The sequence below is a fragment of the Parus major genome, chromosome 1 (assembly GCF_001522545.3).
Source record: "Parus major isolate Abel chromosome 1, Parus_major1.1, whole genome shotgun sequence".
NCBI classification, from domain to species: Eukaryota; Metazoa; Chordata; class Aves; order Passeriformes; family Paridae; genus Parus; species Parus major.
Genome location: NC_031768.1, coordinates 90,085,664 through 90,111,396, shown reverse-complemented (window position 1 = coordinate 90,111,396; position 25,733 = coordinate 90,085,664). Strand labels below are relative to the sequence as shown.

General features: G+C 42.5%; 1 protein-coding gene across 1 annotated transcript; it reads left to right on the top strand.

The window, feature by feature from the left end:
• Nucleotides 1–19: 19 nt before the first annotated feature.
• On the top strand, nucleotides 20–25,374 carry CHD1L (chromodomain helicase DNA binding protein 1 like). Its single transcript, XM_015630414.3, has 23 exons — nucleotides 20–143; nucleotides 1,757–1,869; nucleotides 2,634–2,740; nucleotides 4,007–4,121; nucleotides 4,470–4,501; nucleotides 6,559–6,640; nucleotides 7,884–8,046; nucleotides 8,393–8,548; nucleotides 9,637–9,729; nucleotides 10,198–10,294; nucleotides 11,529–11,602; nucleotides 12,696–12,806; nucleotides 14,375–14,489; nucleotides 14,903–15,056; nucleotides 16,155–16,320; nucleotides 17,656–17,801; nucleotides 18,170–18,333; nucleotides 18,933–19,138; nucleotides 20,180–20,278; nucleotides 21,437–21,507; nucleotides 21,762–21,876; nucleotides 22,117–22,225; nucleotides 22,923–25,374. The coding sequence occupies exons 1-23, from the start codon at nucleotides 47–49 to the stop codon at nucleotides 22,999–23,001; spliced, it is 2,664 nt and encodes an 887-aa protein (XP_015485900.1). The 5' UTR covers nucleotides 20–46; the 3' UTR covers nucleotides 23,002–25,374.
• Nucleotides 25,375–25,733: the final 359 nt, after the last annotated feature.

The following is a 25,733-nucleotide window of genomic DNA, read 5'->3' as shown; positions in this document are numbered from 1 at the left end:
CAGGCGGCGGGAACCGAGCGGAGGTGCGGGTGGCTGACGTCTCGCCATGTCCCGCTTTTTCCAGGCGCTCCGCCGCGCCGGCGGCGCCCGGGCCGGGGCTCCGGACGTGCAGGAGGCGGATGTGCAGCGGTGGGGGCTGACAGGTCAGCGGGGAGCCCGGGGGAAGGGCCGGCAGGGAGCCCTAGGGGTGTGGGTGCTGTCAGAGACGGCGGGAGGCGGCGGCGGAGGGGTCCCGCGTTGCCTGGTGCTGCCCAGCTCGTAGAATGGCTTGGTTTGGAAGGGGGTCTTGAAGATTATCCAGTTCCAGCCCTCCTGCCATGGACAGGGACGCCTCCCTCTAGACCGGGTTGCCCAATGCCCCGTCTGACTTGGCCTTAAACACCTTCAGGGATAGGAAATCCACAACTTCCCTGGGCAGCCTGTTCCAGTGACTCACCTTCCTCACAGTAAAGATTTTTTTCCAAATATCTAATCTAATTATGCTCTTAATTTGAACACATCTTGTCCTGTCACTGCAGACTCCTGTAAATGGTCTGGGCCCATCTTTCCTGTAAGTTCCCTTCAGGTACTGAAAGGCCTCAGTTGGGTAACCTGGAAGCCTTCTCTTTGCCAGCTTGGACAACCCCAGTTCTCTCAGCTGTGGTTGTTTGGGCTCTGTACTAACAGCCCCGAGGCCAGAAATAAATAGAGATGCAAATAAAGTGGCTCCCGGGCCTGTCAAAGTGAGTTGCAGCTGCTGCAGAGATGTCACTGCTGCCAAGCTCTGTGCGAGCCTTCCCCAGCTGCTGTAGTCCCTGTCCTTGGCTTTGTGGTTAGGTGGGTGTTTGGGCCAGGGCTGAGCTCGGCTTTAACCCCCCCTAGTGCCTCAGCACAGCCTCAGCTCTGTGCTTTGGGGCAGCATGAACACGGGTTGGCCTGCTCACTGGCCTTGAAATGAGCTGATGTTAAGTGTGAATTAAAGTGCTTCCCTCTGCCTGGAGTGTGGTATATTAAAGGGGAAGGCCTAGGCAATCCATCCTGCCCGCCCATTTTCCTTAGCTGCAGGATGTCCTCACCTCAATTCACAGGCTGGTCTGGGTTTGTGTATCCTGCGGGCTGGTGAGTTACTTCATGCACTCAGTGTACTCATTTTCCCAGGGAGGAGAGGGCAGCAATGGCACTGTACAAAGCACTTGAGTGTAAGTACAGGGAAAGGTCTTGCCAACTCCTATGTGACTTGTTTTATATTCATTTTGAGATATTGTGCCCCATAATGATTGCAATGGTGGTAGTAGTCACAGTGGCCTATAGTGGAAGTCTGCCTTAGCTTTAAGTACAGAAAAGCTGGAAAACATCTTGTTGAGAAAATATTATTATACAATAATAGATGGTGACAAATGTTTCTGGTATCCTAAAGTGTGTCTCTGGCTCTAGTACTTGTATATTTAAAAAAGTGACTCAAGCTGAAAATCAAGCTGTCTCTTAGGAATACAGAGTACCAGCCTAATTGTTAGATCAGGTTCCCTCTACAGTCTGTTGCAATGGCTCAGGGCATTTTTGGGTAAGTTTCTGAGTAGGCTTTAATTTAATGGAATTGCTATAACATTGGGGTCTTTGCTGTTGAGGAAGGTAAACCAGCTTCTATTGAAGGCTGCTGTGTTTTTCCTGTGAGGCAGATGTTTGGGAAGGCTTGTTCTGGGCAGGACCTGTTTTTAGTGTAAGCATGTATGCAGTGCATTGAGTGACTGTAAGTGTAACAAATCACTTTTATTCCCAGGCATTAAACTTCGTCCCTATCAACTAGAAGGTGTAAACTGGCTGGTTCAGTGCTATGAAATCCAGCATGGCTGTATCCTGGGTGATGAGATGGGCCTTGGGAAGACTTGTCAGGTGTGTCTTCTTCTTCTGGAAAATTATCTTTGCTTAAATTCTTACGGTTTTAGCCCAGTGTTTCCGCAGAATGAAAAAGCACCCTAATGATTCCACCCCCACCTCTTCAGAATTCCATACTCAAGTGAGAGCTCATTGTTTCTTTCAGTCCTTAACCACTTAAAACAAGTCCTGAGTTAAGTCCTGAGTAGCTCAAAATAGGTTTCAGGATTTTGTAAAAAGATGAGTGGCCATTTTATCCAAACACCTTATGCATAATTCATGGTGTGCAGAGTTGAAGACACAGTACACAGCCAGTACAGGGAAAATAATGTCCTTGTGATGCACCTGCACCAAAGGGCCTTTTGTGTTTGTCAACACATGGATTAAAATTTATAGATCTATTTTTTTCAGAGGTTTGTTGGATTTTTTTAAAAGTTTTTCAGTGTGTTTAAGTTTTGTTGGAAAATGACTGTACTTTGGATCAGCTGATTTTATTCAATAGGTCTTAAATTACAAATAGTTTTAGAAAATGATGCGTGGTAGACCTGGTTTGTGACTGTGCAAGAAAGGCCTTTGGAAAGGGGCTTCATATATTGAGGTCATGTTTTAGGATCTAAGCCTTTTTGTCTGTATCCCATTTGATTCTCTGTTAACTCTGATTTGTGATAATGAACCTATGGAAACTGGCTGCAAAGCTCAACAAGGAGACAGCTTATGTAGGATCAGGCTACTGGGTTGAACCCTTCCCTTATTATTAAAAAAGTATTTTCCTTGCCTTTTAGACCATTTCTCTACTTCTTTATTTGACAAAAAAATTATCCAACAAAGAGAGATTTCTGATACTTTGTCCTCTGTCAGTTCTGAGCAACTGGAAGGAAGAACTGGAGAGGTAAGTTTCAACAGTTGCCTGTCTTACTACATTATAACTCAGACTTGCAATTGCAAAGTTTGTAAGTTGCAAGATTGTTTTCAAATGTGCTCACTCCAACACTTTACTTTTGTCCTTTCAAGGGGATAAAAAGTAAAAAGGGAAGCTGATACTAAAGCAACAAATCAAAGCAGACTATGCAGTTAATGCATAGTTTTTACAATGCTATGGCATTTGTGAGTCCATCCATCCTATATGTCTTTATGGCTGTCTTTCAGTCCAAATGCATCCACTAGCTCCTTGCTTTTTATTGATTTGTAACCCTCCCTGCTCAGCCTCTCTTAGGCAATATCTGCTGAAGACAGCCAGGAATCCTCACAATGAAAGGTAAGACCCAAGTTGGGGGGCATGCTCACATATGCACACAAAATACATCACACCTGTGCATGTAGCCCATCCTCACTGGGGTGACTGTGCTAATGGTGTATCTGCTGTGCCTGAAATACATACATTTGTGGTCAGCAGCCCAGGGATTCATTTTAAGAGAAAGGGCTAGAAGTTAAAGGTTAGAACAGAAGTCTGTCTGTGTGGCTGTCGGCTGATTCTGTCTCTCAGCATCTGATGAAGTCACCCAGGTTACATTCTGAAGTGAGCTGGCCTGATTTGGATAGACTTTGGGTTGGTATAGTTGTGAGAAAGTGCATTCCTTCATAGATCAGCACTGCAGCTTTCCAGAAGGAATGTTAGGTAAATAACAGTGGTGGAATTAAATGAGGAAGAATTTTATGGTCCCAACAACTGGAACAGGTTTTACCTGCTTTTTGACTGAGAGAATATATTTTTGAAGCCCTGACTTGGATTTCTTTGCTGCCGACATTTTTTGTTTTTATTTTAGTGTGGTTCAGGCCAATTCTTTGGCCTCATCTGGGCCAACTGTATTTATTCACCTGCTTCTTATGAACTTTTTTTTCGTTCAAAATAGCAGTTAGGTCATGAGACTGATTTTCAATCAGTTTTCAACCTGCCTTGGACTCTTACACCTAGAAGAATGCAGATTTATTTAGGACTTGTCCAAACCAGAGCCAGCAGCTGAAGTGCCAACCTGAAGTGAAGATCATGAGGGAGTGAGATTCAAAAATTGACATCCAGACACATCTCACAGGGCTGTAGGGTGTTTGGATAGGAATCCTCATTATCTGTGCTGTGTTTGATAATAGGGTCCAAGGTCATAAACACATGAAAAGACTTAGCTTGGCTCACTGTTTTTGCTCTTTCTCTTAACAACAGGTTTGCTCCAAGTCTTTCCTTCATAACATATGTAGGCAGCAAGGAAGAGCGACCCAAACTGCAGGAGAATCTGAAGGAGAACTCTCACTACCATGCTCTCCTGACAACATATGAGGTACATGATGTCTTTGTCATTTGAAAGGTGGGCTCAAGTTTTCCTCGTCTTTTTGATTCATCTGTACCACCCCATGCCTTGTCAGTCCACCAGTTTTCTCAGTTTTACTCTTCCAATTTTCTTCCTCCCTCTCCCTGGGTGGAGTGTGAGTGAGAGGGTGTGTGGAGTTAAACCATGAGATGCTGAAGGTGTTATGTAGTTGTCATGTTTTTTCCCTCAAGTAGTAAGTGCCTTCATTCCACTCTGCTCTATTTCACCGTAGTTTGCAAGCAGAAAGAAAAATGCTTGGTTTTTTAATAGATGTATTTACTTAAATCATAAATCACAGTTCATTTTCTTTCATTGCAGATTTGCCTGAAAGATGCAGCATTTCTAAAGTCGTAAGTCTTTTAATTTCTTCAAATTTAGGTCTGCATATCTGTCAACGATCTCTGAAGTGGATGTTTGTATGTGCAAGATTCTGTGTAGTTTCACAAGAGACAGGGGTGTTCTTGGCTTGTGATTAGAACTTTGCCTTTTCCAATTTTCAGTCTTTAATGTCAGCTAAAATATATGTGAAATTCCCCCAAGGACAGTTTTCAAGCCAGTTAACTCAAAGCAATATGACACATAGCGACTTACAGCAGTACATTAAGTATCAGTCCAGCAGAGGACGTCCTCAAAAATTTCAGGTTGTAAAGGTATTAGTTGCAAAATTCACTGAAACTGACCTGTATAATATAACAGTGATAAAGTGCTAATACCATGTCCTGAAGTTTATTGCCTCCAGTCAGAACTGTGGAGGACCCATGAAGCAGGTATACATTCTACAAAGACTGATTATTCAGCTGTAATTCAGCCTGTACGAGGTACTGTCATGGTCACACAGAATTCCACAGGAGTCTGCACTTGATATGGGGAGGAATTTTCCTTTTTTCTTAGCAGCAGTGCCAGTGCCTTGCAGTGGTGTTGTGACAGATGCTGGGGGCAGCTATATGTAATGAATGGCTCAGTATCTTTGGAGAAGCAGAAATCCAGTGGCTCCCACTGGTACAATTTTGTGTCTGTCAGGACTAGTTGGGCCCACAATGGGCACCCTCCTGTCTTTCAGCAAAGTACCTGTCTTTGGTCACTGCTGGAAGTAGCAGACTGTGCTGCACACCATGGTAGAAACCAGATCTAAGGAAAGGTAGCCATGATTATATTGTCCTTACAGTTTCATAGCATGTTCTGTGTTGCTACATATTCTGTTCATTTAAAAGTGTAGCCCAGGTTATGTAGCACCCAGGGAGAGCAAGTAGCCAGCCCTAGTATCACAGAAACATCACCTCCAGAGTAATGTCCTGCTTCTAAAGCTAACAAATAACCTCAAAGCCATGTCACTCAAATTTCAGTTTTTGCCCTTTAGTCTTCCTTCTGAAAAAAAAGTGGTTGCTAATCATTTGTACCTTGTCCTGTGTGAGAGCATTTGGAGCACTTTGTAAGGGTGGGTCAGAGTTATCAGATGTCTGCCCACTACTACTCCTTACAAGCAGTGTAACAGCACAAATGAGTTGAGCAAGAGCCATGCTCTGATGGAATAGATGAGGAATCAGACTCTGCTCTGCACATGAGCTTCTGCAGTGCCTCACAGTGCAGAGTCCTTCTGCAATTCCGCTCCTGAGCTTGTAGAATAAGAGTAATGACGTTTGATTGTTCTGGCAGTGGCGAACCTCTCTGATACAGCAGAGAGGGAAATTGAGGCAGACAGAAAGGCTTTTTGGGAAGAATGTAGGTCACTGTGATTTCAGATGTTGTATTCCACTGCAAAAGGAGAGAAGTGTGTGGATGAGAAAAGAGGAGGTTCATGCTTTTCCTTCCCTGGAAAGGACTCTGATGTGGAAGTTAAAACCTGAGTGATAAGGAAGCACAAACACTGAGGGTTGAGAAGATGTGGAGTTTAAGCCTAGTGGATCTATGGGATCACCAGTGATTCTGCAGCCTGCTTGAGGACACTCTGCATAGAGCATGAACACAGAACACAGAATAAGTTGAAGCTCCTGTCTGGTGATTTGCAAAAGCCTTGGGATCACTCTTCTGTCACTGACTCATGATAGTTGCTGGGTTTTTGCATGGGTGCTAGGGCCTAGTTTCATGTCCCTTTTTCCAAATCAGAAACCTCCTTGAATGTTCAAGTAACTCGTGTTTATGTCATTTTCCTGATAGAAATGGGGGTGGAGAGAAAAGCAAGAAATTCAAGTGAATTTTGTTAGTCTTGATTTCAGAAAAAATCCTGTGTTGGCCCTTCAAAAACAGCACCTGTGAATTCCACCCCACTTTTGGTGTTTGCTTGTTGTTCATGGGGTGGGACCCCACCTCAAGTTGAGCCAAGCAGAGCGACCACTTACTTCAGTCTTTTTGTACTTAAAAGGATGAATTGTCAGCTCCTAACTGAAGTTGCTCTTTTTGGCTTGTTCAGCTTTAACTGGGCTGCCTTGGTTGTAGATGAAGCACACAGACTGAAAAATCAAAATTCTCTGCTTTACAAGACACTTTCTGAGGTAAAGTAATTCTTTTATCTTCTAGGGTCTTAAGACTTTTCCCTTTTCAGATTCTCTGTTTGTTCCCAAAGCATTAAGCCCTGAACAATCACTCATTTCCATCAGAGCTTGTGAGCAGATTACCATATTTAGTGGCAGAGAGATAAAGGCCTTGTTGGCTTTGCATGGCAGTGGGCAATATTTAGAGCTTCCCTCTCATTCTGCTTCATGTTTGGGCTTGCCATGTTGGAGCAATTTGAAAGACTTGAAGCAGTGAAAAAGCCAGACATGGTGCTGAACCACAGCTGTGCTACTGCAGAAGTCTGGCTGACCTAAGCAACAAGAGGCCATCTCCAGCTCTGGCAGGGTAAAGGAACCCTTGCCTAGCTCATGAGACCTCAAGTCTAGAACTACTGAGTTCCACTGTCCCATTTAATTTGTTTACAGAAATTAGGAGAATTGCTCCAGTTTCCAAAGGACCCTGCCAGAGTAGCACAAATGCCTGAGTGAAGGCTGCACTTCTTGTCATGGCAGTGAAACACCGGCGTTTGGTGTGTGCTGGCATCAGCAACAATGTACTACAATACACCTTGGAAAGTAGGGGGTTTTTATTGAATTCCTGAAACTCTTACATATTCTGAGCATATTGTCCATGATGCCTGTAATTCAGGAGCTTTGGTTATAATCACAAAAAAATAGATGTGATTCACCACATCTCCCCATCTAACCTATTTTCTGTTACCAAACTTGAGAGAAGTTTGTGTTTTTCCAAAGGTAAACATATTTCCCAAGTCTCTTTATGGGGATTACTCTAAGCAACGTGGACCAGATAATGTTGCTGCATTTGTCAGAGTTACCCAGGAAACAGAAATGGAACTTAGTCTGACACAGTTTCATTTCACTGTCCTATTCCAACTGCATTTTCCAGTTATCCCTCCCTATTTAACATCTAGTATGCAGTATTAGACTGTAGACTGCATGGACCTCAGCATTTTAATACAGCTTTGTACTTTGTTCTTATTTTGCTTACACTGAATTCCTTGCACTGGTGCCAGCCTAGTCAGTTTGGAGCTGTTTGACTGTCACACCATACCTAGTGTTGGGATGGTTTTGGCAAATCTGCAGCGTTCTGCGAGCAGTTCTGTGCTGCCTCTCATCTTTTAAGTTAAGCTTAAGAATGGTGTGGGTGGACTTGTGTACCAACTAACTTTTCAGTACAGATACATTTTCCTAATAATTATGTTTTATTGCTGTTTTTTTTCAGTTCTCAGTAGGCTTCAGCCTACTGCTCACAGGTACTCCAGTCCAGAACAGCCTTCAGGAACTGTACTCCTTACTCAGCCTTATTGAGCCTGACATCTTTCCCCAGGAACAAGTGAAAGAGTTTGTTGAGTATTACCAAGTTATTGAAAAGGAGACTGAGCCTGGTCAGTAATAAGCAGCATTGTACTTCAGTCAGAACCAGCTTTTATCTTGACTAGGAAACATGTTGTGTCCTCTTTATTTGCTTTATTCTAACGGTTGCAAGCTTTAAAACAAAGCCACAAAACCTAATAATTACTTTTAAGGCAAGAGCTATTTTAATGTAGCTTCTAAATGTTGCAGCTATGTTTTGGTTTCTCTGTTTGTAAAATGTGCCTGGAATGATTTCACTAAGAGATGTGATATTCCTTTTACATTTATTTTGAAAGTGTACTTCTGAAGAAGTAGAAACTCCTTACCTTTAACACAGTATTCTCCTTTTTAATTTTATTTCTCCCTGCCTCTGCATAGCCAAAGAATTGCACAGTCTTTTGCAGCCATTTCTGCTTCGGAGAGTCAAATCTGAGGTGGCTGCAGAGCTGCCAAAGAAGGTGGAAGTGGTTCTGTACCATGGAATGTCAGCTCTGCAGAAGAAGTACTACAAGGCCATTTTGAAAAAAGATCTAGGTAACTGGGCAGTTTGAAGTCTATAAATTATTTTTAAAAACAAAACTAATTCCTATTGTACATGCATGCTCTGTTGTAAACAAGCAGAAGTTACTTTGGTCTGCATAATATGTACAGAATAAATATGCCAAATTTGGGCTGCTTAATTTTTGATTTCAACTTCTGGCAAAATAAGAGACATATATATTGGTCTGTTGCTCAGGTATTGTGAGCTAGGAAGGGTCGGTTTGAGGATCTGCTTTGAGCCAGTCTCAAAGTAATTAAAGTAATTTAAAATACTTACCACAAGGTAAGCCTGCTCCTACTGCACGTCTTTGTATTCAGACAAAAGGGTGCTACAAGAAATTTTGGATCTGTGGTTCTCTAAAAATTTTGTAATAGTAGCACAGATGCCATAAAGCAAACTTCAACCTACTGGATGCAGACAGGTGTTTTTTGGGCAGCTGCAGGGTTATGTAGACAATGCAACCACTACCATTGTGTGGTTCGTGACTACTTATTTGTCGTAGGGAAATTAAAACTGGGGAGTTAGAGAGCCTTTGTTCTTCTAGGGCTTTCTAGAACTTTGCATAAACTTCACTTGGAAATCTGAAACTTCATCTTGTACTGTAGTCAGCATATGTGTATGCAGTTCTTTTTGTTCCTCACAAAAATGCAATTCTTCTTAATGTCCTGGTTGCCCAGGAGATCTTGATTGTACTGTATATTTTCATTATTTTTTTTAAATGCAAATGAACTTCACCAAATTTCTTTCACTTATTTTGATGTTTCACTCTCAGAAAAATTACAGTGACCTTTTCCAGGGAGTCCAGAAAGTTCAGTGAGTCTGAAAAGGCAAGGTAGTGCTTATCACAGTCTTATTTCTAAAAGCTTGTCCAAAAAGTGTGAGGGAAATTTTTTTTTGGTCCATGAAAACAGATGTATTAGTCTTGAGATGGGAAATTCAAATCCAGATGTGATACACAGAGAGAAATACTCCAGTTCTGAAGCACTTCAGAGCAGTGCTTAGTATCAAGACATTCCCAGTCACAGCCATTAATGGAGCATGGGCTTCCCTGCTTTGTTCTTTTCTCTGCTGTTTGTTCCAGATGCATTTGAAAATGAAATGGGAAGGAAGGTTACACTCCAGAATGTCCTAATTCAGCTTCGGAAGTGTGTTGCCCACCCATACCTCTTCAACGGTAGGAAAGCACTGTTCTCTTTTGAAACGGGAAAAACACCTTTCTTGATTTACACAGTGGTTTCCTACTATTAGTGTAATGCTTAAAAGAAGCAGGAAATAAACACTCTTGTACTTGAATCAGTAACAGCTGTGAGTTTGTGATCAGTTCCAGCACATGACAGTTCATCAGTAATGACAAAAAAAGTAGGAGACTGTGTGAAGTCTGAGTTTCTGACTGCAGCTTTCTATTTCTATGTCTTCTCTCATCTAAACAAAGAAATCACTTTGTGATTTCACTTTCACAAAGCAGAAATGCTTTGTGAACTACTGAGGGTGTCATCTAGAGATAGAGAAGGACCATCACTTCTCAAGCAAGCACTGTATGGCTCTGCTCAGCAAACGTGACAGTGCTGACACACTGAGGTTGACCACATCATTTTTATTTCTGTGGTATTGACTCTGCTTTTGAAATGCCTTTCTGTTCCAGGTGTTGAGCCAGAACCCTTTGAGATTGGAGACCATATTGTTGAAGCCAGTGGCAAGATGTGTTTGTTGGATAAACTCCTTTCATTCTTGTACACTGGGTATGTCATGTTGGGATGGGGTTGACATAGGGAGAAAAAGTAAACTGGGAAAGAAAACTACTTTATTTAGCCATAGATTGGGCAGTTATTCATCACAACACAAACACTGACCTATTTATTGCACATTACTCACTACTTGAAAGAAGTAAAAACTGTATTTGAAATGGTAGAGGAACCTTAAAGATTTTTGTAGCTTCCCTTTAAGCATTTCTCAAAGCATTTAACTAACTCTCTCACATGCTCTCATATTTGCCATATTTGAAAACCTGGGACAATAACCATGTGACTTGGTATTCAGCGGATCTGCTTTGATTGTGAGTTTCCTGAGAGTGGTTTCTAATGCCTCAGTTGAGTTCCTTTGTGCTAGCATGCCTGTGTTAGCCTGGGAGGCACAATCCATGGCAAATGTGAAAAAGAGAAACCCAAGAATAAGCTGAAACTTCAGAAGTTTTGGAATTTATGTTCAGAACCCTTTGTGTTGTGCTCTGGTGAGTTCAGAACCTGGAATCCAAAGACCAAAGAACAAAGCTTTAACAGCCCTTGTGAAGTTCTGGTGTGATTTTGTTATCTTTGCCCTGTTGTGTAGCACTTTGTGAGTGGCTGCCTCTCCACTGAATGTCTTTGCTGCAGGACCATCCCTGTTAAAATTCTAGACATGAAAATGTCTGTGTTCTGCTCTAGGGTGAAGTCTCATTTTAACAGAGAACTGTCTAAGGCCTAGGGCTGTGAGGGAGGAGAGTTGATTTCTAACACACCTTTGTAGGTAGAGCTTGATCTTTGAGGATCATTTGCTGGAGAAGGAAATGTTCTTGTGTCACAGAGATGCTGATACTACATTTTCCCAGTATTTCAGGTGCATTGTAGTGTGTGATTTGAGAGCAGTGGTGAAGAAGACCTCATCATGCTAGGCTGAAGCTGGGGGTCCCTTTAGACAGGCTCCTCACCAGCCTGTATCCAGCCAGCAGCAGAGCTGTGCCAGAGCCCTGTTACTTCTCTGTGACTCCACACTCTGGACAGGTCAAATGATGATGGCAAATAAATTACATTTATTTAATCTAAATTACATTCAGATGTGGAGCTGAAAATGTGCTGGGGGAATGGGCCATGATTCTGGGAGGCCTTGCTGTGTAGCAGGGACTAATAATGACTGGTTCAGCTATTGTGACCCCCCCAGCACACTGTGAAATACTGTCACAGTATGCTGAGATCACAGGGTTTCTCGTTCTTCTTGCAGCGGCCACCGTGTGTTGCTCTTTTCTCAGATGACTCAACTGCTCGATATCCTGCAGGACTACATGGACTATAGAGGTATGTTCTGCACACTTTGATAAGAGAGGGCTTATCCTAATGATCTCTGCCAGATATTGTTCCTGTGATTTTGGTTGATCTGCCTGGATGGAAAAAGGAATGTTATGAAGTTTTTTTGGTTCTTACTAGATTGGGATCATATTCCTGCAGCAGCTCTGTGAGTTGGAGGGACTTGAGTTCAGCTTTTTGCTGTTACCAGCTTTCTGAAATGAGCTGGCCGTTAAGTGTTGTTCTTCAAATTAGCTTCATCTTTTTTGCCTTGATGAAATGGAGCTAACAAATGGCAGGGTAGCAATGTTTCATTATATACCTGTGCTCAATTGTATACCTGTGCCCTGAAGTAATTGCAGTAAAGACAGGAGGCTTGCTCTAGATTCACTTTGTCCAGTACAAAACACAAACTGAGCCACAGTTATACCAGGAAGTTAATTTTTGATTAAAACTGTTGGTGACAGTGGGGCCCCAACATGTCTGTGAGGGCAGGTTGGATCAGACCATTTTTGGCCAAGTTAGCAATGTGTTCTTGGGACATTTTCTTTTGTTTCCATCCACGTGGCTCCATGCCTGCTGAGGATTTCCCATGAAAGAAGCTTTTGTTTGGTGTTTATGGTTTTGGATGACTAGTAATGTAGGATAAAACCAAATGTAGTGCCATATCCCATACTACGTGCTCATAGCAAAGCACACACTAAGGGTCGTGGGAGTTTGGATAAGGAGGATCTGATGGTTGTTACCCTGTTTTGTGGGGCCAACAGCCAGTACAGCATAGTCTGAAATGGGACTGTGTGCTAATGTTCTTTTACTTGGGCTCTGAATTTTCCTGTTGTGTTTCCAAGCAGTAAATTAAATGCTAAGAGTCTCTGCTTCAGATTGAGCTAAATTACTCTTTACCAACAGTCAATCTGGAAGTCAGGGTCATTACCTCAGTTTATATGAGGTTTAAATGGGAATAAATTAAGGAGTTGAAGGCAATAAAATGAGAACCGAGTCAGGAGTATTTGGCACAAAAACATTCAGAACAGCAGTGAGACAACAGAGAATGAGGTAAGAGGGTAAGGCAAAAATTCAGAAACATTCACGTTTGTTTGGAAAGGCTACAGCTACGAGCGGCTGGACGGCTCTGTTAGGGGTGAGGAGAGACACCTTGCCATCAAGAACTTTGGTCAACAGCCCATCTTTATCTTCCTGTTGAGCACCAGAGCAGGTAAGGAGAGACAAACAACCCATCTTGCTTCTGCACTCTTATTTTATTCTCTCTGGCAAGGTTTCAGGGAATTCTGAATCCTGCAGAGGCTGCTTGTGTGGGGGATTTTTGAGGGAGACAGGACACATCCTGAACTTGGGTCTCTCATCTAGGACATCTGGTTTCTGTGCGTTCCTTTTGGCAGCTGATGCCAAGATCCTTTTCGAATTGCAGCCTCTTGAGTTTATTTTATTCCAAGTTCCATAATGCCTGTCTCTGTGCCAGTTTGAGCTTAAGGAATCTCACTACCATTTCATTTCTGCAAGCATCCGACTTTAGGCAGGAACAGACTTCCTTTAAGTAAGCTGGTGGAATTGTTTCTCAAGTTTGCTGAACATGGACATGCTCTTTAGCTGGCAGACAGACTGAAACAAGAGCCTTCTACCGTCCTGAGGCTGCAGAGAGCTCCATGGGACTGCCATCTGTGCTGCTTCCCCTCTTCACTCCCTGGGCAGATCTGTGTCTTCTACACAGTCTCAAACTTCCCTGTCTCTCTGTTCAAGCAAGCACAGAGCCAGGCTTCTGCTTGTCTCCAGAAGAGGAATCCACACTGCTTGGTCTCAAACATCAAACTGGAGCCAAGTCAAGTCTTCCTTTGGGCTTGTGGCTAGACTTGTCTTGATGAGCCTGCACCACAGTGCATGGAGGGGAGCACACAGGGATAGTGAAGACCCTAAAGCTGGATGTGTGTCAGGAGTTCGTGTGTCTCTCCCCACAGTGCCTGAGCTCTCCCTCCCATGCCAGCCAGACTTAGGGCTGTTTTTTACTGCACACTGCTATGTCTGGCCAATACAGTACTGCTTGCATTCAGCTGGGAGCAGGTGTGCTAACAGGATTGCCATTGCTCTTCTATTATGGACAGAGATTTTCACGTGTATGGCTGTCTCCACTTGCAGGGATATTCTGATTACAGGGAGGGTCATGAGCTGGGGGAAATGTAAGGCAGCAGAGTGTCCCCTCTTTAACTATAGCACGTGGTCACAGTAGAGGTATTTAAAAATAAAAAATTTTTTTTATTTCATGAGAGCCCAAGTTCTAACCTCAAAACCTCTAAGTCATATAAATGCCTGGGCTCTGGTTATTGTATAGTTTGGCTTGGTGTTTTCCACTGTTTCCGTGGTACATTTACAGCTGGTTCTGTACTGCAGCCAAGTGATGACTTGGGCAGTCCCTTGTGGCTTCAGGGAAGCCAGTCTTTGCAGGGGTAATCTCTCTGCCAGCAGAAGAATTATGTCTATGTTCATCAGTCTTGACAATCAGTCCCTTCTGCATTAGTTCACTCACACCCTATGTTTTTTGATTACATTGCATTGTTCAGCTTCTTTTTTGGACTGTTGCTGGAAGCTGGAAATGGAAGATTTACCCATCTGTTTAGATCCTTATGAGACATAGATTTGGGTTTGAGAGATGGATTGGATTAGATTAGATACAATTGATCAGATCTGACAGAACTTCACACAGCATAAATTCTCCAGCTTCTTTATTTTCTATTGGCAACATATTTTATGACCTTTTTCTTTTGTTTGTAGGTGGAGTTGGCATGAATCTGACGGCAGCAGATACAGTTATTTTTACAGATAGTGATTTTAACCCACAAAATGACTTGCAAGCAATAGCAAGAGCTCACCGGATTGGGCAGCACAAGTGAGAAATGTCACTACTTGTGGTTTGGTTGCTGACTCTTGGCCTCTCAGTATTACTTTCCCCTTCATTAGGTTAAAGTATGAGGATAGATTCAAAATCAAAGGGGGGCAGAGAGGATTTTGTGCCTTCATTTTCCAGCTGCAGCCTCATACAGTTTTGTCCTTGTCATGTATCCAGGGTGGGAACTTTGTAAATTTGGAGTAGGAGACAGAGGGTGGAGGTTTGCCTGCACTTTTGCAGTGAGCATTTCTCCTGTGTCAAGCAGAATTGTATCAGCATCACATTTCTGCAGATTGTTTTTGCTCATTTTGTTCTTGCCTTCTTTACCTACCAAAGGAGTGGGTGAGGGGATAGTAAATACCTTAGCACCTCAAAACAAAGTAAGTAAGGAGAATTTTCTTAAACTTTTCAAGGCCTGTAAAAATTATCCGTTTGATTGGGCGAGATACAGTTGAAGAAATAATTTACCGAAGGGCATCCTCGAAGCTCCGGCTCACCAATGCCATCGTAGAAGGGGGGCAGTTTGCCCTGGGGGCACCCAAGCCTCAGGGAACAACAGAGTTACAGGTAAACCAGGGTTATATCCTCAATTTGACTCCAGTAACCACCTCAGAAATGTCCCAGAATGTTTCTGTGTTTACATCACATTTGAACCTCTGCAAACAGTTGTGCATTGACATGCCAGCTTTTGTATGTAGGAACCAAAATGACATCCCAGGTCCAGACAACATCTGGTGTTTGAAGACAGTTTTTGCAATTTTGAAGTGTGTTCATTGTGGAAAAAGGGTGTGTTGTCTTGGAGAAGAGGGGAAGACAGGACCTTTCTTTGTCTTACTTGTTTTTTAATTATAATTAGTGGAAATTATAAAAAGTGGAAGCTGACTCATTGTTTCTTGAACTGGTCTTTCTCTGGTGCTTTTCTCTCACAAACAGAGCTGATAAGAAGTCAGGCGATAACCCAGTCAGCTTTTGGTTGTTAGTCTGAAACTCGGTCAACCTTCTTTTGGCCTCTTGGCAAATACAGTGTCTCAGGAGTCAGGGCATGATTTATAATTTTGACCTAAAAGCTGAGGTTTGTGTTGAGAACTTGGCTTCAGAACATCAAGTGAAGTGACATTTAAGGGGAATGTATCCCCTGTGTGCAGCTAAACCTAGGAGAGGTTTGGATTTTGTGTATCCTTTCCCCCTCTGGCTGCCCTCCCTGCCCCATTTGTATGTATCTCAGCAATTATTGTTTCTGTGGAAGAAGTGGAACTGAGCCCATAGGAAATTCCATGCTGATATTTTTCTCCCCCTGGATTTTTATGGTATTTAGGCTTTTGTTTTAAAGGGGTTGAGGGCAAAAGCAAGCCTGTCCTTTCTGGCTATGAAGAAGGCTGCTTGAATGCAGTCAGTACAGTGCTATTTTGTCATTTAGCCCTGAAGAAAAACGACTGTTCAAGTCTGGATGAGTTATGATTGAGGGAGATATGTTGTTGGGGCTTGTCCTGTCAGGTGTTGGGAGAATGGGCCATGTTGAAGAACAAGTATTTTGACAGGCAGCCTTAAAGCTAAGGTTCCTCCACTCATACATCCTTTGCATTTAAGCCTGAGAAGTTTGAGACACTGGGATTGACATGGAATTAAAGGATAATAATACCAAACTTCCCCTTCTCTTTGTTAAAGCTGTGTGAAATCTTGAAATTTGGCCTGGATAAATTGCTCTCCTCTGAGGGAAGTACTATACAGGATGTGGAGCTTGAAAACATCCTTGGAGAGACAAAAGGAGGGCAGTGGATAATGGACACTGTGCTGCCACAAAAGGAAGAGAATGAAGAGGAGGATACAGAGAGTAAGTTAAGACTCTAAATAGCTGTGTCACTTGAGTGCTGGTAGAAAAGGCTTCCCAGGCAGGGGTGCCATTTTTCAGGTGAGAAGAAGAAAAGTAGAATTGTAATTAAGTTACTTGGATTTTGTTTGTGGCCTATGCACAAACTTTATTCCTGAATCTTTGTTGGTATTTTTGTTCTTTTTTTGTGACCTTATTTGCTTGCTTGTAAGATAATGTTAACAATACTTGCCCAGTTTTGTTGGCTGAGAGTTGAATTCCTGTTTAAATACCTTAGATAGAAATTACTGAGAAATGGGGAAATAATTCATATTGTAGCTACTGCTTTTGCCACAGAGAACTATTTAGATCTACAGTTTTGGAGATATAATAGTAACTTAAGAAAAACTTAAGAAAATAGAAACTTAAGTGTAGCAGGTGTTTCATTTTTATCTCCAAATAAAAGATTATTGGCTATGGAAATCCAAAAGGTGAGATGAGAAATGCAGAGTCATGGTGTCTGTAGAACTAATAGAAACCTACTCTGTCTTCAAAATGCTGCTTTCCAGCCCAGATGTCATCCAATTGTGGTTAGATTTTCATAGCTCCATAATATATGAAAAGAAATTCTAAGGATACTTCCCTCTTCCAGTGTCTTCTTTCCCAGAGAAAGACTGATTTTTTTTCTGGGTACACAGTAGCAATTAAATACAGGTTTGTGACTGAAGCTGAAATGTGGCTCTGCAGGACAGTTATCGTCCATCCAGCAGCAGTTGCCAGCAATGAGTAATTATTTGCTGAGAGTTAGCAAAGAGTGGTATTTTCTGATGGTGACTTAAAAGAGGGGCAGTGGTACCACACTGTGGAATAGGTATAGGGAAAATAACTCACGTGGTGAGCAGCAGCCCTGCACTGCCAGAGTTCTGTGCTTTCATTTCATTTGGGAAGTCAAAAGCAAAAATTTGCTACCCCTTTTCAAGAGCTGCCTGTAACTACGTAGTAGAGCTGAATGAATTCTCCACTGGCAGAGATGGACTGACCAAAGAGAACAGCAATGGAACCACAGTTTAAAATATTTAATTAACTGAAATAGGAAGAAAGCTTCCTTGCAGTCTAAACATCTTAAATTATCTTAAATTAAAAGCTTTTGTCAGAGGAAGCAATTCTTGATTCTCTTGTTTCTACAGGATACTGACTGTATACCAAACTCTATACCAAAAAATTGTGAGAGTGAAGATCTTTCTCTGCTGAGGGTAGAACAATGTAACAGAAGAGCCAGATTTTTTCTTTATTTCACTGTACATTTTAGGTGTTAGTAGGTTTCAGTTCCTTTTCATGCTTTTAAATTATTTTTTAAAGATCACATGTACGTGTATGAAGGCAAAGATTATTCAAAAGAGCCCAGCAGAGAAGACAAAAAAGCATTTGATCAGCTTTTGGATCTTCAGAAAGCATTGATTGAAGAGACCAGTAAGGAAGGGAGAGCTCTCCGGAACAAAGCAAACGTAAGGCAGATGTGACAAGGAACATGATACTCTTTCATTTGCTTGTGGAAAATGAAACTTGGCAGTTTTCTCTCTTTACCTACAGCTTGTAGAAGGCATGTTAAAAGATTTGGATGTCAGTGTACTCAAGGTGGCTCTGGAATCAGAGCTTGACAATTCAGCAGTTCTGTTAACAGACCTGAGTTACTCTGTACAGGGCACTTCTATAAACTCAGGTCACAAAACCACCTATTATCTGACAATTGAGATCTGATGATTAGGACTTGTGGACAAGTAAACAAATGGGAAAGGAATGTAGGTGAAGTTGGGCATCAGGCATGGCTTTAAGATGAGCAGTTTGTTTCTGTGATACCTCTGTCTTTCTCCAGGCCCTTCTTACAGGCCTCCGGGAGCAGTCAGCCAGGAGGAAGCACTTGCTGAGTGAAGAGGAGCTGGAGGCTCGGAGGAAGAAGCGCCAAGAAGCAGCAGCAAAGAGAGCAAGGCTCATGGAGGAAAAGAAGGCAGCAAAAGCAGAGGCAGAGCACAAGAAAAAGTACGGTTTGTGTTGCAACTACTACTTGTAAACTGATGTCGGTTGCACTGTACTCTTGGAATGTGTGTGATTGATGGAAATAACATGTTCAAACTGCATAACATGGGGATGTGAAGGTGGAAAATGGCTTAACTCCCTAGCAAGGGTTCTTTCCTCCTGAATAGCTTGCCTGACTTGACTTTAATTCACAGAGCATGGCCTGAATAAGAGCCCCATGTCTGACTGTGCAATCAATGAGCATTTGGGAGAAGCTTTCTGAAATGTCACAGTTGGCCCCTATAAATTGCTCTGACATATGTGGCTCTGGCACATCTTAACTTTCTCTTTCTTGTTTCCCAAGTGTTCTTCCTTTTCACCACCCCAAGTAGTTCTTGTCCTTTGTTGTGTGCTCACTTTTTCCATGCCTGCAATTGGCATATCACATTGGTGTGTGGCTCCTAATATAAATAAGAACTTTGATAACTGTTGTTCTCACCTAAAATGGGGAGAGAGCAGAGGAAATGCAGGTCTAGGTCTCCTGTGTTTCGCTGCAATGATTTAACCAATCTGTGTGCCCCCACCTTTGATCTTCATTGAACATCCTCTTCTCTTGGTTTCAGGATGGCCTGGTGGGAGGCCAATCATTACACATCTACCTGCCTTCCTTCAGAGGAAAGTGGCTCTGAGGAAGAGTTTGAGGATGAGTTGGTACAGAATGTGGATTTAGATTACAAAGACGGAGACCAGAACTATATCAAGTATGTCATGGGAGATGTAACCCACCCCCAAGCAGAAGAGGAAGATGCCATCATTGTCCATTGCCTAGGTAGGACTTGGTGAACAACAGTATTGTTGGGTGGGATGAACAAGGCAGCTGAATTGTCCCGAATGGTTCAATAGTTTCTAGTTCTGAAATAATATGGACTTGAGTCTGGTTTAATCTCAAATAGTGCAGAGGCAATACAGCCTCTCCATACTCCAGCATGTATAACCCACATAAGTACTACCAAGGTGCAAGGGTCTTTGTATGCCCACTCTGGATTTATGGGGAAACCTCTTCAAAGGTGCCTGTAGGGCTTGAAATTTTATATCTGTGACTAAATGATGACAATTCCTGAGAGCAGGGCCTTTTGTTTGTCCTGTGGAAGCTGTAGGGATCAAACTGAGATACTCAAATTCATCTTCTTTTTCTGGTCAGCAGAGAGAGACAGACAATTCCAGAGGCTGAGGTCAGAGTTTCTTGATGGTTGTCTCTCAGCACTGACAGTACAGAGGCTCTAAGCTAGTCTCCTAATTTAAGGCCCTCTTTAAAGACATTAAAGCTGAGGGAGATAAAGTCACAGTACAGAGTTCCTCCTGAAGCAGTGCTGGAGCTGTTTTCTGTCCAGGGCTACAGCAGAACATCATCATCTGCTTTGGCTTATGTTACACTCTGTAAAAAAACTCATGTTTGAAGTGCAAATGCCAAGTAGAAGTGAAAGACTGCAAATACCAAACACCTGATGTGGGAAGCCCAAGGCACCAATCTGGGGACATACTACATGCATGCTCTGTGTACCTATATGTATGTATGTGAGGATACTGTCTGGTTTATGTACTTAGGGCTAGTGCTTGTTTCAGTATTCTCAGTGGACAGTAAGGAATTTTTCTGCTGAATTTTTCAGGAAACTGTGATAAGTTTGTTTTTCTCCAAGGCTGAGGTTTATCCTTTAGGGTAGTCCCTTGAATAGTGGTTGACTTAAGTTTGTATGTAGTTCCCATATCTGGTTTTGATAATCATTCATTGCCTGTGTATGGAGCAGGTGCCTTTCCTGCAGGGGTGGTCTCAACTTCACTTCTAAAAGAAATCTAACTTGTTTCATTCTAGATGACTCCGGCCGCTGGGGAAGGGGTGGTTTATTCACTGCTCTAGAGGCTCGTTCTGATCAGCCAAGAAAAATATATGAGATGGCAGGAAAGATGAAAGGTAAGAGATTAAAATACGGCCTGAGGCCAAGATACTCAGAAGAGGTAAAACCCCACTGACACTGACACAGGAGTGAAGTGCCTGGATATGTCAATACTCATGTTTTTCTCTGGATATGTGCATCCCTAGCTCTGAAAGTAGTACTTCAGCAGGTGCTTTGACTTGGCTTGTTTGGAGTGTGAGAATTCTGTCTAGAGGCTGATCACTCCAATCCATCCTGCAAGTTGTTGCTCTATTGGGAACAGTGAGAAGAACGACACAGACTCTCTTGGGAGTCGATCAGGAGAATTTTCTCTCTGGTTTATTACTTCAGGTCTTTTTTATATACCAATACGTGAAAAGTACAGAAAAGAAAACTCTTATTGGTTAGTAAACTAACACATCACCATCATTGGTCAGTGGGGTTCACCACCCCTCGACCTTCTCCTGCCAGAAAACAAGGAACAGATAAACAGCACCTGCAAGGCTGCTTTCTGTCTCTGAGGATTGTTTTAATTCCTCCCCATGATTTCCAAGGCCACTTTCTCAGGCAAGACTGGGAAAGTTATGTGGCCTGTAATTTCTACAGGCACTGTGCTCCCTGCATCAGAGTTGGCATCCATAACAAGTCATTAAAAAAAAGGGAAAAAACTGCAAACCATCCTGCAAGTCATAAAAATAGGGAAAAAACTCCAAGCTTGTACATTATTCACAGAATGTTTTTCACTAAATAGGACAGACCACTGCATCTTCTGTCAAAGTGCTTTCAAGAAGGATGAAAGCCACCTCAGGCACCATTCAGCTGAGCCTTTGCTTCCCTCCAAGCTCTAGTCTTATCCTGAGCCTATATTAACAATTCTTGAGATACCTGCAGCTGGTTAGGAATTAATACCTTGCAATAAGATGGACATGTTATCTTTCTAATTTCCTGGGAGATGCTCTCTTCTCGTTTCAGTGTCTCTCTTTCCATTTGTTAGCTGGGTGTATGTGTGTGACTGTGTGGCTCAGGGAGGACAATGTTTGTCTTGCTTCCCTGGGCAAAGGATCTCACTGCTAAAACCATCATGAGCAGATACAGTCTCAGAAAATAATACAGAATGTGACAATGAAATTCATTGGCTGCTTGTTTACTCTTCAGGACTGTTTTTTTATTGTTGTCCTGTTCTTTTTTCTGGACAGACCTGGAGTTAGGAGGAACCCTACTATTCCCTATTGATGATAAAAAATCCAGGAAAAAAGGACAAGATTTGGTGAGAATAATTTGGTGTTTTGCTCTATCAATATGTTTTTGAAGCTGTGTGAAATTAACCTTATGTCTTTTCACAATAATGGCACTGAATTACTGAACATGGCTAAGTTGCAGTTAAATATTATATTAGAGACAATGAGTTCTTTTCTTCATTTCTTAAAGCTAAAAGTTAGTAATGCAGTTTTCCAGCACTGTCACTGTATCTCTTAGTACAGTATATAGAATCCATTTCAAATTTTTGTGTTTTCTCCTTAGCTGGCCTTGATTATAGCTCAGCACCGGGATCGGTCCAACAACTTGTCTGGCATTAAGCTGCCAGCTTTGGAAAAGGGCCTAAAAAAGATTTATTTAGCAGCCAAGAAAAGGAATGGTAAGTGTTTGTGCAGTAGAATAGCAAATCCATACATGCGTAGTTGCACCTAAAGATGATGATCAATTTCCACCTCTCTGTTGTTTTTTTCTGAAGTGAAGTGAGATCTCCATAACAGATAGCTTGCTCAGAAGTATATCTTCTGTTCTTTGTTGGGTAGCTTGAAGTCTTTTTCTAGACTGCTTTCTGTACATGTTTCTTCTCCTGAAGAGTGTGCACTCTCTGTTCTCTCCTTCTCAGCAACAGTGCATCTTCCACGGATCGGGTATGCAACAAAAGGCTTCAACTGGTACGGCACCGAGCGGCTCATCCGAAAGCACCTGGCAACTCGGGGTGTGCCCACTCTTATGTATCCTTTCAGAGTGTGTCTCGTTCTGTTCACCATCCAGTACTGAAATGATCCTGTAAATATCTTGGTAAATGCAAAGCAATGAAGTAAGGCAAGGCACAGATGCCACAGTCCAGCTAGAAAACGTGGCTTCTCTCGCTTTGCTGTCAGCATCCAGCATTTCTGACAGCATCCAGGTACTCATTCCACACCGAAGTCTTAGCATTTTAGGTGATAATGACAGATGAGTGTGATTCAGTGTGCCTGTCAGAATTTGTTAGAACCAGGTGCTAGTCCTCTGTTGACAGCATGGACTACCTGTATATGCCACATCTGTGGGGGACATGACTGGAATTTCAGATTAATGGAAGTGACTCAGAAAGCGGCAAAAGTGAGAATTTAAACAAACATTACAATGTTCCGAACAGGTGATAGCCTGCTTTCTTGACTGAACGTGATGAAAGTTGCTATGTTAGGACAGGCTTAGGAAGGCTTTCACCTTCCAGGAAAGGAAGCAGTTTACAAGGAGGCTCTGTTTTGTCCCTCCTCATGGAAGACTTGCATTTGCTATACTGTCAGCAATTCTGTGAAACCGAAAACCTGAAACAAAGACAAAAGTATTCAGAGCATTCTGGCTCTCTTCCTTGGTAAATCTGGTAGTGGACATGTTATCTAGTATTTGTTGACACTTGACAGCATTTCCTTGACTTTTTATTAGATATTACTTCTCTAGGAATAAAGGTTCTTCCTCTACTTCACAGCCATATTCATCTTCAACAACAGTCTTAAAGCCATGAAGATGCAGTAATTTCACCAAGAGCATGCACAAAAAGTGAGCATCACTCAGGCAGTCCATGTGTGTTCATGTCAGAAGCATGAATTGCACTGCCATTATTCACACCTGTACCTCTCTGCTGTGAATGGGCCCAAGATTTGCATGGTATCAGTGGCTCTGGCTTCAGAGCCCCAAGAGGAAGGATCTTGGCTCAATCCCAGATTTCTTTTAGAGATGGAAAATTAAACTTTTAACTGATGGTCCACTGTTATGCCTTACATTAAGTTATTGTTAGGGCTTGGAATACAGTGTTGTTTAGCTGTATTTCCCTGCCCCCTCCCTCCCTCTCAAATTTCATACCTCATCTCACTATACCTCATTTCAATCAGCATTTTAGTGGTTACCTGGCATTCAGTCTACATGTCCACATATAACACAGCAGAAAGGAACCTCTCAACTGTATGACAACCACACAGGATAAACTGTTTATACTCTTCTGATTTCTCAGAAATCCATTTGACTTGCATTTGTTCAAATGTAAAATTTGCCTACCTAATCATGTGGTTATAGACTAGCAAAATGCTGACCAATATCCTTGGCAAATGTGTGCAAGGCTGCCAAAATTTGACACTGACTATAAATGATACCTTTCTTTCTCCCACAACTCTTGTTTCATTACACAGCTTTTTGTTGCAGCTGTGGGGCAAAACCGGTTCCTTCCTACTGTCTAAAAAACTGTGTGAAAGGTTCCATGACCCTTTGATTCACTTCTTAGGGCAGAGTTTTTGATGTTGGCTTTGCTCTGCTGCAAGAGAACTTTCCTGTTTTTGACATTGTTGACACTATTTTTAGCCAACATATTTTTGGGTGTTTTTGTACAACCGAGCAATAGTAGCTCTCTCCTAATAAGCACTGTGACCAGGGAGACTGTGAGGTGCCAAACTTAATTCAATTTAAATTTCATCTTCCAATAGGAAGTCACCCCACAAGCAGTGGAAAGTATGTCCCTAAATATCTCATTGCCAGCATACATCTCACTGTCTGCATTTACACTGCCCCTGTGGCAGTGTAATAAATAATTCCAGGCCTGCCGTGGCTCATCATGCTGTCTGTTGTGCTCCACACCAGGAGAAGCCCTCCTGAGCTGGGTACTCTGTTGTTCACTCTTGGTTGTAGCAGACAACTCCATGGGATCCATTACCTCCTTTGACCCTGCTGGAGCTGAGAGCAGCCAGTGCTGCACAGCACCTCTGTGGGTAAGACCTTTCTTGCAGCTATTCCCAGGAACAGCCCCCTCTGCATCTGGCAAAGTGCCTGCAGGATCAGAGTCCGACTGTGAGCGCTTGCAGAGGTGAGAGGTGGGGAGTGGATGTTTTCCTTGTTTTCCTCACTCTCTCAAACTGGCCCTCTTCCAGCGGGCCGGCTGGTGGCACTGTTAATCAGCTGCAGCAGCTCACAGTGCTCCTCCAGCCTGGAAAAACGCTCCCTCTTTCCCAGAATTAAAACACCAATTACGCTTTTTTCTTTGGCAGCTTGACTGAACACATAATTTCACTCTGCAGACTCAAGGCTCTGTTCCTCCACCTCTTCTTTTTCTTCATGTTTGTTGCCTTTTGTTAAAAGCTTTAGTTCCCAAGTATTCCAGTGCGTTCCTCAGCTTCATGCACACCTACAGGTTCTCTGGCCACCAGTTGCACATGAGCAGAGGATTTGTCCTGTGGCTGGGCCCCCCAGAACAGACTGAAGTAGTGTGTCTGTCCCCACTATGGCCAGCTATTCCTTTTTGAGGCCTCATGCTTTCCTTTGTTTCAGCCTCTGTCCTGTGCCCCCCACCCTGCTATGACTGACCTGAGTTACAAGGGAGGGAAGGGCTGCCTGTTAATGTCCCCTACCCCTTAAGGTCTACCAGGAGCTGAGAGGTACCTGTAACACAGGAAAGGTCATGGTATGTAACAGATTCTAGCCCTCTAATTGAGGCAAGTAAATAAATCAGGTTCTCTTCTTCTCTCATCCTTTTCAACTGTACAGGTGAAATCTACCTTATTTTTTTCCCTTTAAATATACTTAGGAAGTGCTTCTGGAGTGTGGGGACTTTGTTACGGGTTTTTTGCTTTCTTTTGTTTTTTAACAATATTCTTTAGTATTATTTTAATCTGCTGAACCCAAAGGAAAGCTCTACGTCTGTCTGCTTTGAAATGGAGGTGAGATTTCAACTGAATCCTGAATTGGATTTTGCAGAATCTCAGCCAAGCAAAGTTTTTCTAGTGTTGCTACCCACCACCATTTTTCTTTATTTGGGTAGAAATCATGTATTTCAGATAATTAATTCCATAAAGGGTTAAACAGCTTTTATACAAGTTGCTATACAAAATAAATGCATCATGCTGTTTCTTCAGCTGCGCAGTACTGTGCGTTTTCCCTTTCTAAATAGCAACCACCCAAAAGGGAAGGAAGGAGTTATTTTGTAGTCATGTCCCTCTGGCCTCTCCCTCTCTCTTCTTCTAAATAAGACTTTTTACAGCAGAAGAGCTGAAAAGTGGCACCTTGTGCTCTTCTGTCATTGTGCATTTACTTAAACTTTCGATGTAAGCTGCTGGAGTGAGGTCAGTGGCTGAGAGCACGATCATGCACGGCTCAGATTGGCTGTATGAGGAGTTTCATCAGATAGGACCTATGAAGTGACATCCAGTCTCAGGAAATTACTTTGCACCCTGTGCTGGAGGCTCCAGCTGATGCTATATAAAAGCAGGCTGT